The 18,641-nt window shown below is 36.9% G+C and overlaps 1 protein-coding gene across 1 annotated transcript in view; it reads left to right on the top strand.

The window, feature by feature from the left end:
* The window catches only part of NEK11 (NIMA related kinase 11), a 114,617-nt gene that overhangs the window by 66,496 nt on the left and 29,480 nt on the right, over window positions 1–18,641 (top strand). The window contains 2 exon segments of the mRNA XM_007472152.1: window positions 4,719–4,784; window positions 5,718–5,847. Coding sequence (XP_007472214.1) covers window positions 4,719–4,784; window positions 5,718–5,847 — 196 coding nt within the window.

Genomic DNA, 18,641 nt, shown 5'->3' with positions numbered 1-18,641 from the left:
TACAGCAGGAAGAGTCTGCAGGCCACCCTGAGACCCTGCCGGACAAATACAGACCTGTGGGGAGGGAGCTGAGGTTTCAGAAACTATTCAGATAAGGGCTTAAGGGGAAATGAAGGTTAAACTGTCCATACTGTCTCCACAGTCCTACTCTGGCTCGGGGCCTGAGAAACACTTGCTGTGGCTGCCTCCACAGACCTCACTCTGCTGTGGTCCTGGAGGCTGAGGGTTTGGACAATGGCCTGATGGGGAGTTGGAGGCAGGAACTCGACCATGGGTTTGACCACCGCTGTCATCCATTCTTAATCAGGGCACTTAACTCTCTTGGGCATCATGAAAATAGAAATTATGGGGACATAGGTGGAGAGCTACTTGAGCTTTTTAGAAGAAAGATTTTATGTCAACTGTCTGTATTGCTAGTCACCTTGTTATTTCTTGGACTTGATTTCTAAATACTTCAAAGGAAAAAATATTAACAAAGCACATGAAAGGACTTTCTTTCTGGAACCATTTTTGCTTACTGTAGCCACAAAGTCAAATTATACTTAAAAAATTTACCAGGTAGCTTGATATCTGATCTGTTGCATACATTTTATTGTTCTATTACCACAGCACCAGCCAATTACTTCCCATAACTGCTTTGTAACATACGGTTTGCCTTGTTCTTAAAATACCTAGTGGTGATTTACTTATTTACATATTTATATATGTGGGGACTGTTAATGTATTATATATATAGCTCATCTTCTACTTGCCTAGTCTAAGTATCAATATTATTATTCATTACTTGGACTGAATATTTTTCACTAACCATTATTCCAATGTCTAAATCTTTGTTTCTGCTGCATCTCATCAGCTTTCAAACATATCTAATGAATTCTTAATTTTAATTATATTTGTTTCAATTCTAGAATTACCATTCTGTTCTTTAAAAAAATTGTTTATAGAATCTAGTTTTCTCATTGTGTCATTTATTTCCTTGAACACATTATAGTTACTTTAAAATCCTTGTCCAATAATTCCAGTATGTGGATCACATAAGGATTTGTTTCTTTTTTATTTGTTTTTGTTTTGTTTTTGGTCTTGTCTCTTGGCATGCCTGTAGTTTTTGAGTGAATGTTGGACAATATATGTAAAATAGTGTAGAGATGTTGGATGATATTATCTTCCTCTGGAGAGGATTTGATTTTTTTTGCTGCCTGGGAGTAGATGCAGATCACCTTGATCCATTTAGGACTGAGATAGTTTAAGGCTAGGTTTGTGAGGGCTGGTCTATTTCCAGTTTGCCTTTATTTCCAGTGTTCAGGGTTTTCAGCTGAAGGCTTTAGTTATTTACCAAGACCCCTCCTCAGCTTTGTGAATCTACTGAAAACTCTGCTTAGTTTATTACCTCTTAGCAGTTGCTTTCTCCTGAATGTCTTGCCCCTGAACAGCTTAGGATTCAGCAAATGCCTCAGGATAAAATCTACTCAGAATGTCAGACTTACTTCTCTTTTTTTCCCTTTTCTTTGGAAAATTTGCCCCTCGAGTCCTGGTTGCCTTTTGTATCTCTGAACTACAGATTTTGTTTTCCGTCCCCAGTGAAACTGCTGCTGCTTCTGCCAAATGCCTGAGATGAAAACACAGTGGGAAGTGCTTGCTCATCTCAGTGCATCTCTTTTCTTTTAGGTTTTGGCCCCTCAAGTGCTGCCTGCCTTTGTTCACCTTGACTGATCTCTGATATCTTCAAAGAGCTGTTGAAAAAATTTACCCAAATTTTACGTTGTTTAAATTTTGCAGTAGTCTCGATACAACTGTGGAAGGTGGGCGATTTAGTGTGTTATAAGCTTACTTCATCATAGTTGGAAGCTGAGGTCTTAATCTTAAGTTTTTTATTTCAATGGTCACATTTTCCCCTGAGATATTCATTTGGTTGTTTCTCAAATCAGCATCATCTTTTTTTTTGGATAATATTCTGTTTCTATCTTGTGTTTTCTATTCTTTATTATTTTAATCATTTGAAATATACTTATTTTATAGTTTATATACTATTAAGTTATTTGAAATTCTCAGGGGTTTATTTATTTATTTATTTTATTGGAGTAAAATTGCTTTACAATGTTGTGTTAGTTTCTGCTGCACAACGAAGTGAATCAGCTATATGTATACCTATATCCCCTCCCTCTTGGACCTCCCTCCCCCCCCCCACCCCCCATGCCACCCATCTAGGGCGTCAGAACACCGAGCTGAGCTCCCTGTGCTCTACAGCAGGTTCCCCCTAACTATCTATTTTACACATGGTAGTGTATTTATGTCAAACCTAATCTCCCAATTCATCCCACCCTCCCCTTCCCCGCTTTGTCCACATGTTCATTGTCTACGTCTCTATTCCTGTCCTACAAATAGGTTCCTCTATATCATTTTCTGGATTCCACATATATGCGTTAATATATGATATTTATTTTTCTCTTTCTGGCTTACTTCACTCTGTATGACAGACTCTAGGTCCATCCACATCTCTACAAATGACCCAATTTTGTTCCTTTTTACGGCTGAGTAATATTCCATATCCATACAGCTACTGCATATTTGAATTCCATATCCACATCCTCTTTATCCATTCACCTATTGTTGGACATTTAGGTTGTTTCCATGTCCTGGCTATTGTAAATAGTGCTGCAATGAACATTGGGGTACATGTCTCTTTTTGAATTATGGTTTTCTCAGGGTATATCCCCAGTAGTGGGATTGCTGGGTCATATGGTAGTTCTATTTTTAGTTTTTTAAGGAACCTCCATACTGTTCTCCATAGTGGCTGTATCAATTTACATTCCCACCAACAGTGCAAAAGGGTTCTTGTTTCTCCACACCCTCTCCAGCATTTACTGTTTGTAGAGTTTTTGTTGATGGCTATTCTGACCAGTGTGAGGTGATACCTCGTAGTTTTGATTTGCATTTCTCTAATAAACAGTGATGCTGAGCAGCTTTTCATGTGCCTCTTGGCCATCTGTATGTCTTCTTTGGTAAAATGTCTATTTAGGTCTTCTGCCCATTTTTTAATTGGGTTGTTTGTTTTTTTGATATTGAGCTCCATGAGCTGTTTGTATATTTTGGAGATTAATCCTTTGTCCATTGCTTCATTTGCAAATATTTTCTCCCATTCTGAGTGTTGTCTTTTCATCTTGTTTATGGTTTCCCTTGCTCTGCAATAGCTTTTAAGTTTAACTAGGTCCCATTTGTTTATCCTTGTTTTTATTTCCATTACTCTAGGAGGTGGGTCAAAAATGATCTTGCTGTGGTTTATGTCAAAGTGTGTTTTCCTCTCAGAGTTTTATAGTGTTTGGTCTATATTTAGGTCTTTAATCCATTTGGAGTTTACTTTTGTGTATGGAGTTAGATAGTATTCTAATTTCATTCTTTTACATGTAGCTGTCTAGTTTTACCAGCACCACTTATTGAAGAGGCTGTCTTTTCTCCACTGTATGTTCTTGCTTCCTTTGTCATAAATTAGGTGACCATATGTGTGTGGGTTTGTCTCTGGGCTTTCTATCCTGTACCATTGATCTATATTTCTATTTTTGAGCCAGTACCATACTGTCTTGATTACTGTAGCTTTGAAGTATAGTTTTATTATATATTATCTGCTGATTCAGTTCGCATTTGCTTCTGCCAGTTGCCTCAAGAGGGTATTAACAGCTAAGAACCAATTTTTATGTTAATTTCTTGGTTTGGGATGTATTAACCCATACAGCTACTGCATATTTGAATTCTAAATGTAAGTGAGCAGAGAGACATGGTTGCAAAATATGAAGGGAGAGATTTTTTTTCTCCATTTTGTTTACTTGTGAGTGAATGTTTCTTGGGTCATATTTTCACTTAAGATATGGACTGCATATAGGATTCTGACTTTAGGTGTTTATATTAGTTCCAACTCTCCAAATTACATGGCCTCAAGGTCTTGGCTGCTGTGAGTTCTGAGTTCCTCGGGCTGCTGAGACATCAACACCTATTGCTCCCTCTCATTTTCAGTTTTCTTTTTGTATAATCCCAAAGGATTTGCCTCATTTTCTTGGGGGTTCAGTTGTGTTATATGTGAAGAGACTTACATATTTTATTCAACATTTCTGGGTGTTCTTTTAGGCAAAGGTTTTCAAGTTGTCTGATTTTTCATAATTTCAGAAATGAAAGTCTTAACTGACATAATTTACATTGCTGGGTTACAGTAAAACTTGTTAAGTGTTATCTATTATTAAATACCATCATCAACATTATTTCCACATATATATAAAATGTGAATATTTGGATTATAATATATATATTATATTATAAATATAAAGATATAATATATATGCATGTAATAGATTATATATAGTATATAATAGATTATAAAGCTTTGTGATAACTGCTCTGTGAACTGGGTGTATGGTTACTGGATATAGTACAATGTAGATCATGCTACTAAAACACAATAAAATCTGGCCTATTGAAATAGTTGGAAGTACATCACCCTTCTCTCAACTACATGTTTCTCTGTCTTTAAAATCTTTGTTTTAAAACTCTGATTTTCTCAGTGAAATTAGAAAATGTTGTGGCTTTGAAGCTTTTAAACATTGAAAGATATATCTCTGGGAGTGTATATTTATGTGTGAATCACTTCACATTCACTCATATATATTATTTATATTTGGATTTTAAAATTTTATATTTGCATGAAATTGTATATCCTTTTTTTCCTTTTGTAGGAGGGTACTTACATCGAGACTTGAAATCAAAGAATATATTTCTGAAAAATAATCTACTTAAAATTGGTAAGATTTTAAGAATATGTATTCTATGAGAGAGTATATTCTAGATGTTATTAGTATATCAAATTCGAGTATAAAGTACCTAAAAGTGTTAGAATAATCATTGGTTTGTTCAAACTTACTAAATTTTTGTTCTTGATTGGTTGTGCCCAACAACAAAAAAAACAATTATTTTGTTTCTGATTATCTGATATAAACTGAGGTATAAAACATTTGCTACATATTAGATAGATTCAACAAATATCTTTTGAGTTCCTATTCCATGCCATGCGCTAACCATTAATAAATGATTAGACTTGTTTTACTAGCTTGATTACTACAGTTTTCCGACTCCCCTACTTATTTTATCACAAGCAATTAGCAGTTATCACAGATAATTAAAATGTTGATATAGTTAGTTCTCCTTTAGAACTGTACCTACACTCACAACAGTTACTAGATTGTTTGATCTTATGTAGGTGTTCTTAGAGGGGGAATCATAAAAGCATGCAACTAATTAGGCAAGTATACTGAAGCTGATAGATTCAAATTTTTATAGTCATGTTCTTGAAAAGTCTCAGGTTTTTTGTTTAAAATTTCTTTATTGTAAATGAAGAACAAACTCTCCCCCCAGATAAAATTGCAAGTCATTATATTCAGTGCTTCCAGAATCATTCTGTTTGTTGTTATTCAGACTTGAAATAGCTTTTTGTTTCAAGTTGCTGGCTTTCCATAATTCCAGGAAAAAAAGTTTTAGCTTACATAATTCACTTTCCTGTCTTCAAAGTCTTCTTTCTCCTATAAGGCTTTTATTTTTAAAGCTATTCTCCAGTATTGTATAATTTAAAATGTGTGACTTTTCTTTCCCTTTAAAATGGTATGAATCATTGCATATTAAAATTGTCAAATTAGACAGTTGTTAATTTCCAGTACAGTACTGATTTTTGTGTTTTAAAGTATTCATAAAAATTAATTATTATTTCTTAATGGGATCCTGTGATCTAGCCACCACTTTAACTGGAACTCCCCATTATATGAGTCCAGAGGCTCTGAAACACAAAGGCTATGACACAAAGTCGGATATCTGGTGAGTGGGCATGGGCTGGTCCAGGCTCCTTATTCATTTGCTACCCTGAGAGACGGTGCATTTTGTTTTTAGGCTCATTTACTTACTACGTCCACTCACTTTATCCCTTTTAAATATTAGTTATTCTGTAAACAGTGTAAAAGAAGGTCTTTTAGATTAGAAACTTGATATATTCCATTAAATTGATTTCAAAAATTCTCTTTATTCATAGATTAACTGGTTGGTTTGGATTTTTTCTTCTTGAACCACGAGGGAAAGTTCCTAATGTATCATAAACATTAAATTTTGATATGTTTCTGCTAGTCTATTACATAAAGCATTTGTAATTCTAAACACTGTGTTTTATTTTTTTTTAAGATTAACTTCCATCTCTGTGGGGAATATATAGCTTACCTTTATTTTTTGTCTTCTTGTTGCTTTTAAGAATTTTTACTAAAGATATTAGCTTTAAGGATCAACTTAACTTAAAAAAATTCTGGGTTTTCGGTGATAGATACATTTGAGATTTCTCAGCTTCTTTGAGCTCTGTTCCAAAGGAATTTCTCCTTCCTCGTTGGGGAATCAGTTTAAATCTCAGTGCAAGAAGCCATGTGGAAAACTGTATTCTGTTGATAGCAATAGATCCTAATTGGGGAAATTTTCCTTTCCTTTGAAGAAGAATCTTATATAATTTTCAACTTGTTAAGGGTTGAAAGGACAATTTAGCTGAGAACTTGTTAATTAAGTAATTATTGTATGCAAATCAACTTAAGTAGTTCTGAACTTTCAAAGATGAGCAGTGTGAAATATTGTGTCCACTTCATTCTTCTAAAAAGATAAAGTAGAAAATTACCTTTTCTCTTCTTAGGGAAAAATAAGCACAGCAGGGGTTATACCTTGGGATTTTCAACAAGGTCATTACTCCTGTTCTTGCTCTGGTCCCTCCCAAGTGGGAGAGAACACTGTCACTATTAGGTCTGGCTGGGGCAGATCCCTATCCATCCTGCCTCTTCAATCACTCTTGGGATTATACATTTCTAGGTTCTTCAGTGGTTTTTTTCATTGTTAACTAGTTTCTCCTCTGGTGGTTTTTTCCAATTCACCTATCATCTTTTCTCAATCAAGACGTTCCCTGATTCCCTCCAAAAACAAAAACTAAAACCAGACAAAATCCACAAGGTATATTCAGATGAATGAGTTTCTTTAAACTTCGCTTCATTGAACATCTACTATTTGCCCATGGCTGTTCAATAGCCCTTAGCATATAAAATCAAAAGTGATAGGATTCCTGACCCACAGGAAAAATCTTCTTGCTCTTTTTGGTGTACTTTTCTCCAGTTAGAGAAAAACTAGTCTTGGGCTTTGGATCGAATTTGAGTTAACATACCTAAATCTCTCTTCACACTTATTTTTATTATTATTATGGAAATGTAAAAATAGATTTCAATATAAAATTTCTTCATGATTAAGTTTACACGGTATCTCAGGAAGATGTTACATCATGTCATTTGAATGAAGAGTAAATTAATTTTATGAAGCTTATCATTTAAGTCTTTGGAATTACATATAGCAAGAAAGCTGACTCCTTTTGACAGGTGTCTATATTTGCTTGCCAAATTGGATGGACGTCACCTAGAAAACCAAGGTAAAGGAGCCCACAGAGAGGAGGGCATAGAGTCTTTTGCTTCAATTGTGTTTTTCTTACTTCTTTTAAAGACAAAAAACAAAACTGTTCCTAGTATTGCATGAAGAATCATAGGAATATCAGACAGTATTGCTATAATGTTTTAGGCTTACGAAAATGATATCTGACTCAGGCAAAACTTAAAAAAGCCAACACCTCCCAAATATAGAAATGCAGGAGAATTTTTATATATTTTTGCAAGCATTAGGTCAGCTCTCCTTGCAGGGATTACCAACTACTCAGAAAGTTCTAGGCAAGGATTTATCATCATCATGACCCCAAATAACCACCTTATTATGAATTTAGTAATTACCTTGGTTGTATCCAAACGAAAATGGGCTTATCTGGTAATGAAATGTCTACTGTTGAACCTAAAGTGGAAAGAATAACAGAAAATATAAATTATAGTGGCAGATATATGTGTAGTGAGCCATCTTTCAGAGACACTCTTAGAAAATTTAGATTGAATGGGGTTGAGAATTTTTCCACTGAATCTCGGTGTGTAGCATCTGTTTACTGTGGAATATTGTCTTAGGATTGGAAACACTTATGAATAATTGACAGGTGTTTTGCTTTAGCATTAATGGCTATACATATTTATTTATAATGCTTAAAGAAGAAGAATTGTTATAATACTAACTATATTTTCATCTGTTAATGCTCACCCATATGTAACTTTGTCCTCTTTCTTAAACCTGCTTAAAACTTTTGGGATTCATTTATTTACAGCAATCAAGTACAGGAAGTCCCTTTCTTAAAACTGGGTTAGGTTCTAAAAGTTTATAAACAATTATTGGGAAAGTTAGGATAATTAAGTTCAGTGAGGACAATACTTTGAACATGGCTGATTTGTATAAGCTATTGCTGAACATTTTTTTCCCCCACAGGAAAAATATAATATATGAGTTGGGTTCCTAGACTAGTTCTTTAAATTGGTTTAAACTATGAATAGTTAGAACTTATTATTTTTGTAGGAGAAACAAATAAAGAACAATGACAATATTATTGGAATAATGGTACTGTAAGCAGAAAGGAAACAGACTATTCATTGTTGGCCTTATTTGTCATGTTGTGAGAGGTCACCAGATGGCCATACATTCTTTGGGTGATTTAAGTGGAGTTACTGGTGGTGGGGAAAGTATAATGGGATGCTCTCAAAGTTTTGTTCAGGGGTCTGGTATGGTATTTGGCTGGGTCGGGGACACTGGAGGAGTCTAGTTCACACCCAACATTGGAGTCAGGGTGTAGTGACCTTGGATGGAAATGTTAGACAAGGCTTAGCTTCAGGTGGAAGAAAACAAAGAGGAACCAGCACCTGCCTGGTATGCCAGGACTAAGAAAGTATCCTCACAGAAGAGCATTCCCAGGGTTGACAGGGTAAGGGGGTAGAGAGGAAAAAAAGCTTGTTTTCTGGTGAAGGATTTAGGAAAAGGGAGAGACAGGCCAACCTGACAGCAGGTTCTGTAACTAATGTGGGATCTCAAGTAGCTGGCAGCCAGCAGCCCCATCAGCTGCCTCTCGGTGAAGCAAGCTCTCACCTGCCCATGTTCTGGGCATTTCTTGTGTGGGTTCAGAGCAAGCTGTTGGACAGCTTCAACTTCCTGGGGAGTGAGCCTTCTTGGGGAGTGAGCACTGGCATCATGAGTGAAAATATTTCACTCATCAGAAGCTGAGGTAGGGAAACACTTAAGTCAGCGGCAGTAAATTTGAGTATTAATATATTTTTTCAATGATGAGCATGAAATGATTGATACAAACTCTGCAGATAATGTTAGTCTGGCCTGGTGGATTTTTAAAAGGGCATAATACAACATCAGCAAAAGAACCAGGAATATCTACCCTCTGTGGAGTGCTTACTCCATGATTGACACTTAATGTGCTAAATTCTTCATGTACCTATCTAAGTTTATTTGTTACTCCAAAAAAAAAAATCACACTATGTATAATTTTATAACCTGTTTTTTTTTTTCATTTAGCAAAATAATAGAACATTGCTCTGTAGCAACAAAATATATATACATATCATCTAAATGTTTGCATAACATTCTATTCCTGGACACAATAGTTTATTCAACCAAGACCTTAATGTTTTCTCTGAAGATTTTCTCTTTGTCTTTCAGCATTTTTACCCGATGTATCTAGGTGTGGATTTACATTTATCCTACCTGGGGTTAGTTGAGATTCTTGGACATGTAAATTAACATATTTCATCAAACTTGATCAGACTTGGGAGGCTTTCAGCTCTTCTTTTTCTGAGTATTTTTTTCCTCCTCTTTTCCCTCTTTCTTATCTTTCTGGTCTTCCCACTGTGTGTATGCTGGTGTGTCTTCTGGTTTCCCACATGCTCTGATGCAATGATCATTTTTCTTCATTTTTCTCTCCATTCTTCAGATTTGCATAATATCTGTCAGTCTCTCTTCAAGTTCACAGATTCTTTCTTCTGCTAGTTAAAATCTACTGTTGAGCCCCTCTGGGGAATTTTTTGTTTTAGTTATTGTACTTTTCAACTCCAGAATTTCTACTTGATTTTTAAAATAATTTCTCTCTGTTTACTGATATTCTCCATTTGATGGGACATTTTATCATACTTTACTTCTTTAAAGAGTTTCCTTTAGTTCATTGAACATATTTAAAATGACTGCTTGGAAATCCTTTTCTGTTAAATCTGACATCTGAGCTCTCTAAGTTAGTTTATGTTGCCTGCTGTTTTCCCCCACGTATGGATCATTCTTTCCTGTTTCTTTGCATGTCTCATAATTGGTGAAAACTGGACATTTTAGATGATATATTGGAACAACTCTGGACACTTACTCTCCCCACTCCCCCACCTCTCTGGGGCTTGTTATTATTTGCTTGTTTATTCACTTAGTGAATAAACCCCTTTAATTTGGGTAAGTCTGTGATCATGGCAAAATTATTACTATGTGCCTTCTGAGTCTAGGTCATAAAAGGTTGACAACGCTTCTGTCTGATTCCCTTGAGATCCTTGCTCTTGGAATTCAACTATGGTGTTGTGAGGAAGTCTGTGTAGCACACTGGGAGTACAGTGTGGAAGGAATCAAGACCTCTGGGCTTTAGCCCTGGCTGAGCTTCTACATAATGGCCAGCACCAATCAGCCAATCATGTGAGTGACTTGGAAATGGATCTTCCAGCCTCAACTGAGGTTGCCCAGCAAATGCCATGGGGAGAAGATTCAAGGCCTTCCTGTCAATTTCTGAGAGAATAGATTCATGAGTAAAATTATTGACTATTGTTGTTTTAAGGCACTAAATTTTGAGGTGCTTTATTATTTATAGTGGTGAATAGAACAGGGATTTGTCAGGAGGACAATAAGCAGAGTTGAGACACAGCCTGTAGTCTGGATCTCCATTATGACAAGCTGGCACTGTTCATTTTCTTTATCTTAAGAAGTTCAAGAAATGGCTGGAGAGGAGGCCACACTGCTTGTGCCAGGAAAGCAGTCTGGTACTCTCCTTGCAGGTGCATTTGATGGATGGATCCCAAGAACCTGGGCCTCAGTTGAGAGACTGGACCAGCAGCTTTTCCATGTGCCTCAGACTCTCCCTCCACTCCTCCTGGCTTCCCTTCTCTCACTCATCCCATCCCTGGACACCTTCTGACTCCAGCACCATCTCTCCATCACTCACATAACTCAGCAGCATGTGGCAGCCAGCTCAGACCAGCTCACAAGGCTCTGCTATCCACATCTCTTCTCAACCCCACAGAAATCAATAAATGCTACAAATCAGTGTGTACTTTTCCACCCAGAAAGCCAGTTTACCTCTTGCTCATGGGTTGTTCACAGAAAGAAAGAAACATCAAGACGTGTAAATTCTTCACATAGAGAACGGCATAGAGAACGGACATGTGAACCTGGGGGGGAAGGGGAGGGTGGGACGAACTGGCGGATTAGGTTTGACATGTGTAAAATAGATAGCTAGTGGAAACCTGCTGTAGAGCACCAGGGATCTCACCTCGGTGCTCTGTGATGACCTAGATGGGTGGGATGGGGTGGGGGAGGTCCAAGAGGGAGGGGATATATGTATACATATAGCTGATTCACTTCACTGTACAGCAGAAACTAACACAACATTGTAAAGAAATTATACTCCATTTAAAAAAAAAAGATGTGTAAGTTCTGGTCTTTGTCCTCAAAAGATTGGCAGACATAAACAAATTGCCATATGTTGTTATAGTGCAATAAAAGGAGAGTGTACATGGCTCTGGTGTATAAAGGAGTGAGTGATTCACTGCTAGGGTAAGGGTGCAGAGCATCAGCTACAGTCTCAAAGTGTGGATGATGCTGATTAGGATGGGCAAGGATGGAGAAAAGTTTGACAAAATACCTTTCAGGAAGAAAGATCCAGTGCCCATGACTGAAGGTAGGGGATGCTCACTGTGGGGGGAGGGGTGGACAGTGCATGGAAAGAGGCTGGCCCAAAGAGCCATTTCCCCTCAGACTTCTCCCTCACAATGGGCCTCAAATGTATGTGTTTGCAGTTATATCCAAATGAGTTTACATATGTTAAAGGTGTTAATCTAGTAAATGTAAAATTTTCATAATATATCAAATTTTTGAAACTCTGTTTTGGTATTTTTTCATTTTAGAAAATATACTGAGAATTTGAAAGTAGATGCAAGTGACCCGGGCCTTCTCTGACTCCTGAAAGCCCCTGGGAGCACTGTAATGACATGGAAATGTAGTAATGCTCAGTGTCCTCTGACTAGCTGAGGACGAAGTGTGTGTGTGTGTGTGTGTGTGTGTGTGTGTGTGTGTGTGTGGCAGAGCGGGTGTGGCAATAAATACACGAGGCTGAGGAGGCAGTCAGTGTTCACATGGTGAATGACCCATGGAGCCATGCAAAGGAGCTTGGACTTTACCTTCTGTGGGATGAGAAGCTGCTGACAGCTGTTAAACAAGGGGATCGTATATAAGTCAGCTTTGCTGAAATAACAAAGAGCTCCAAAAATCTCAGGTACTTATAAAATGTATTTCATTTTCACATTACATGAGGACTGCAGGTTACCTGAGCCTCTGTTCCAGGTTGCAAGCCTGCTCTGCTCCTGCTCCAGTGCCCCAGGTCCAGGACTCAGGCTGTGTCCTGGTCTGGAATGAGCCTGCCTAGTGCTAAGACAGAGAGCAGGGGCTGTGCTATATCTGCACCTGCATGTGAAGCTTCCCCTTCATATCTCACACCAGAGACTGGGGAGGTCATGTGACCAACCCCAATATCAACAAGGAAGGAAGCCCACCCACCAGGAGAAGGAAGGGGAAGGGATATTTGCAAAGACTAGGCAATCTACCAGGAGAGATGGTCTTATAGTGATACCAAACTCTGCGACAGAAAACAGACGGGAATGGGGAGAAGTCTGGTGGAGAAAAATAGGAGAAAGGTAGGCCTTCTGTTAATTTGGGGTATTCTGCTACTTCTGAGGCTCTGTCCATCTTAAAAGAGCCTCCAGAGACTATCAAAGATGATGAAAGCTGTTCACTCAAAGTGTAAAGTATCTTTTAAAAAAAAATTTTTATTGGACTATAGTTGATTTACAATGTTGTGTTAGTTTCAGGTGTACAGCAAAGTGAATCAGTTATATATATATATATACTCTTTGTTAGATTCTTTTTTCCATATAGGCCATTACAGAGTATTAAGTAGAGTTCCCTGTGCTATACAGCAGGTTCTTATTATCTATTTTATATATAGTAGTGTGTATATGTCAATCCCAATCTCCCAATTTATCCCTCCCCCGACTTACCCTCTGGTAACCATAAATTTGTTTTCTATATCTGAAACTCTGTTTCTTTGTAAATAAGTTAATTTGTACCTTATTTTTAGATTCCAAAGTGTGAAGTTTCTTATGCCACATGAGCAACGCATGCTGTTGCCACATCCAACCTCTGTTAAGTGGGGGGCTGAGTTAGTAACAGTTGGTGGTGGAAAGATGCTTTCATCATTGTTGCCAACCCGCTTCTCGACCCAGCTTTGAACACTGTCCATGTTTATTTCCCATACTTTATGGTTTGTATGGAGTCTATGACCATGTCCCCAAGGATAGCTAAAGATGCAAAAAATCTTTCCCTTTTATTTACCCTCTGCCCCCTTGTGATCTTCCTTCCCTTCTCTCTCCCCCTGCTGTTGGTCTTGTCCTCAGTTCTTCTGTGGCCAGATGCTTAGGGTATGGAGGGCATGGGACCACCATGGGGAAGGGAGAAGAGCTGACCTTCCTTCAGACATTGTAAAGCTCAGTTGTGGAAGAAAGTAATTAGAAAGAACTGATATGAGCAGGATATGAAATTCACCCAAACTTTGTTTCTAAAATTTTATGACTTTCCCCCAAAACATGGTAGAATGTTGGGATGATATAGCAGAAGGATTGCATTCACTTTTTTTTTTTTTTCAGTTTGGATTTTTTTAAACTTTTAATTTTATATTGGAGTATAGCTGATTAACAATGTTGTGTTAGTTTCAGGTATACAGCAAATGATTCAGTTATACATACACATGTATCTATTCTTTTTCAAATTATTTTCCTATTTAGCTTGTTACATAATATTGAGCAGAGTTCCCTGTGCTATATGGTAGGTTCTTTTTGGTTATCCATTTTAAATATAGCAGTGTGTACAAATCAATGCCAAACTCTTTAACTATCTCTCCCCCCACCTTCTCCCTGGGAAACATGAGTTCATTCTGTAAGTCTGTGAGTCTTTTTCTGTTTTGTAAATAAGTTCATTTGTATCTTTTTTTAAGATTCCACATATAAGCAATAACATACAATATTTCTCTGTCTTACTTCACTCAGTATGACAATCTCTAGGTCCATCCATGTTGCTGCAAAAGGCATTATTTCACTCTTTCTAATGGCTGAGTAATATTCCATTGTATGTATGTACCACATCTTCTTTATCTATTCCTCTGTCGATGGACGTTTAGGTTGCTTCTGTGTCCTGACTATTGTAAGCAGTGCTGCAATGAACATTGGGGTGCATGTATCCTTTCGGGCCATGTTTTTCTCTGGATATATGCCCAGGAGTGGGATTGCAGGATCATATGGTAGCTCTATTTTTAGTTTTTTAAGGGACCCCCATACTGTTCTCCATAGTGGCTGTACCAATTTATATTCCCACCAACAGTGTAGGAGGGTTCCCTTCTCTCCACACCCTCTCCAGCATTTATTGTTTGTGGATTTTTTAATGATAGCCATTTTGACTGGTGTGAGGTGATATCTCACTGTAGTTTTGACTTACATTTTTCTAATAATTAGTGATGTTGAACATCTTTTCATTTGCCTCTTGGCCCTCTGTATGTCTTCTTTGGAGAAATATCTATTCAGGTTTTCTGCCCATTTTTTGATTGGGTTGTTTGATTTGAGGATATTAAGCCACATGAGCTGTTTGTAAATTTTGGAGACTTGTTGGTCACATCATTTGCAAATATTTTCTCTTCTTTTCATTTTGTTTATGGTTTCCTTTGCTGTGCAAAACTTTTAAGTATAATTAGGTCCCATTTGTTTACTTTTGTTTTTATTTCCATTACTCTGGGAGGTGGGTCAAGAAAGATATTGCTGCAATTTATGTCAGAGTGTTCTGCCTATGTTTTCCTCTAAGAGTTTTATAGTGTGTGGTCTGACATTTAGGTCTTTAATCCATTTTGAACTTATTTTTGTGTATGGTGCTAAAGAATGTTCTAATTTCATTTTTTTACATGTACCTGTCCAGTTTTCCCAGCACCATTTATTGAAGAGACTGTCTTTCCACCATTGTTCACTCTTGCCTCCTTTGTCATAGATTAGTTGACCATAGGAACATGGGTTTATTTCTGGGCTTTCTATCCTCTTCCACTGATCTGTATTTCTATTTTTGTGCCAGTACTGTACTATTTTGATGACTGTAGCTTGGTAGTATAGTCTGAAGCCAGGGAGCCTGATTCCTTCAGCTCCATTTTTCTTTCTCAGGATTGTTTTGGCTATTCGGGGTTTTTTGTGTCTCTGTACAAATTTTTTTTTTTTTTTTTTTTTTTTTTTTTTGCGGTATGCAGGCCTCTCACTGTTGTGGCCTCTCCCTTTGCAGAGCACAGGCTCCAGACACACAGGCTCAGTGGCTATAGCTCATGGGCCCAGCCGCTCCGTGGCATGTGGGATCTTCCTGGACTGGGGCACAAACCCGTGTCCCCTGCATCAGCAGGCAGACTCTCAACCACTGCACCACCAGGGAAGCCCCTCTGTACAAATTTTAAGATTTTTTGTTCTGTGCAAAATACCATTCGTAATTTGATAGGGATTGCATTGAATCTGTAGATTTCCTTGGGTAGTATAGTCATTTTGACAATATTGATTCTTCCAATCCAAGAACATGGTATATCTTTCCATCTGTTTGTGTTGTCTTCAATTTCTTTCATCAGCGTCTTATAGTTTTTGGATTACAGGCTTTTGTCTCCTTAGGTAGGTTTATTCCTAGGTATTTTATTCTTTTTTGATGTGATGGTAAATGGGATTGTTTCTTGAATTTTTCTTTCTGATCTTTCATTGTTAGTGTATAGAAATGCAATAGACTTCTGTGTATTAATTTTGTAACCTGCAACTTGACCAAATTCATTGATGAGTTCTAGTAGTTTTCTGGTAGTGTCTTTAGGATTTTCTATGTGTAGTATCATGTCATTTGCAAACAGTGACAGTTTTACTTCTTTTCCAATTTGTATTCCTTTTATTTCTTTTTCTTCTCTGATTGCCATAGCTAGGACTTCCAAAACTATGTTGAATAAAAGTGGTGAGACTGGACATCCTTGTTTGTTCCTGATCTTAGAGGAAATGCTTTCAACTTTTCACCATTGAGTGTGATGTTAGCTGTAGGTTTGTCATTTATGGCCTTTATTATGTTGAGGTAGGTTTCCTTTATACCCACATTCTGGAGAATTTTTATCATAAATGGGTGTTGAATTTTGTCAAAAGCTTTTTCTTCATCTATTGAGATGATCATATTGTTTTTATTTTTCAGTTTGTTGGTGTGGTGTATCACAATGATTGATTTTCAGGTATCAAAAAATCCTTGCATCTCTGGGATAAATCCCACTTGATCATGGTGTATGATCCTTTTAATGAATTGTTGATTTGGATTGCTAGTATTTTGCTGAGGATTTTTTCATCTCTATTCATCAGTGATATTGGTCTGTAATTTTCTTTTTTTGTAGTATCTTTGTCTGGTTTTGGTATCCTCATAGAATACCAAATATGTTGGTGGCCTCACAGAATGAGTTTGGGAGTTTTCCTTCCTCTGCAATTTTTTGGAACAGTTTCAGAAGGATAGGTGTTTGCTCTTCTCTAAATGTTTGATAGAATTTGCCTATGAAACCATCAGGTCCTGGCCTTTTGTTTGTTGGGAATTTTTAAATCACAGTTTCAGTTTCAGTGCTTGTGATTGATCTGTTCATATTTTCTATTTCTTCCTAGTTCAGTCTTGGGAGATTGTACGTTTGTAAGAATTTGTCCATTTCTTCCAGGTTTACCCTTTTATTGGCATACAATTGCTTTTAGTAGTCTCTTATGATCCTTTGTATTTCTATGGTGTCAGTTGTAACACCTCCTTTTTCATTTCTAATTTTGCTGATTTAAGTCCTCTCCCATTTTTCTTGATGTGTCTGGCTAAAGGTTTATCAACTTTGTTTATCTCTTCAGAGAACCAGCTTTTAGTTTCATTGATCTTTGCTATTGTTTTGTCTCTTTTTCACTTATTTCTGCTCTGACTTTTATGATTTCTTTCCTTCTGCTAACTTTGGGTTTTGTTTGTTCTTCTTTCTCTAGTTGCTTTAAGTGTAAAGTTAGGTCATTTATTTGACATTTTCTTATTTCCTGAGGTAAGATTGTATTTCTATAAACTTCCCTCATAGAACTGCTTTTGCTGCATCCCACAGGTTTTGAATCATTGTGCTTTCATTTTCATTTGTCTCTAGGTATTTTTTGATTTCCTCTTTGATTTCTACAATGATCCATTTGTTGTTTAGTAGCATATTGTTTAGCCTCCACGTGTTTGTGTTTTCTTTTTTTTTAAGCTGTTTTCCTTGTAGTTTATTTCTAATCTCGTGGCATTGTGGTCGGAAAAGATGCTTGATATGATTTCAATTTTCTTAAATTTACTGAGGCTTGGTGTTTGGCCCAGCATGTGGTCAATACTGGAGATTGTTCCATGTGCAAATGAGAATGCGTATTCTGCTGCTTTTGGATGGATTACTGTATAAATATCAATTAAGTTCATCTGATCTAATGTGTCATTTAAGTTCTGTGTTTCCTTATTGATTTTCTGTCTGGATGATCTCTCCATTGATGAAAGTGTGGTGTTAAAGTCCCCCACTATTACTGTGTTACTGTTGATTTCTTCCTTCGTGGCTGTTAGTATTTGCCTTATATATTGAAGTGTTACTATGTCAGGTGCATATATATTTACAATTGTTATATCTTCTTCTTGGATTGATCCCTTGCTCATTATATAGTGTCCTTCCTTGTCTCTTGTAGCAGTCTTTATTTTAAAGTTTATTTTGTCTGTTATGAGTATTGCTACTCCAGCTTTCCTTTGATTTCCATTTGCATGGAATACCTTCCTCCATCCCCTCACTTTCAGTCTGTGTGTGTCTCTAAGTCTGACGTTAGTCTCTTGTAGGTATCATTTATATGGATCTTGTTTTTTTATCCATTCAGCCAGTCTATGTCTTTTGGTTGGAGTATTTAATCCATATACATTTAAGGTAATTATTGATATGTATGTTCCTATTGCCATTTTCTTAATTGTTTTGGGTTTGTTTTTGTAGGTCTTCTTTCTTCCCTTCCTCTTTTGTTCTCTTCTCTTGTGGTTTGAAGACCATCTTTAGTGTGGTTTTCGAGTTGCTTTTTCTTTTTTGTGTCTGTATCTATTGTAGTTTTTGGGTTTGCTGTTCCCATGAGGTTTTGATATAGCAGTCTATATATGTGCAATGTTGTTTTCAGTTGCTGGTTTCTTTCCCCGCCTAGAGAATTTCCTTTAGACATTAGACATTGTTTGGTGGTGCTGAATTCTCTTAGCTTTTGCTTGTCTGTAAAGCTTTTGATTTTTCTGTCAAATCTGAATGAGAGCCTTGCTGGGTAGAGTCTTCCCTTTCATCACTT

The sequence above is a fragment of the Lipotes vexillifer genome, unplaced genomic scaffold, assembly GCF_000442215.2.
Source record: "Lipotes vexillifer unplaced genomic scaffold, Lipotes_vexillifer_v1.1 scaffold884, whole genome shotgun sequence".
Lineage (NCBI taxonomy): Eukaryota > Metazoa > Chordata > Mammalia > Artiodactyla > Lipotidae > Lipotes > Lipotes vexillifer.
Note: the sequence above shows the minus strand (reverse complement) of the source record. Positions and strands in the feature narration are given on the sequence as shown.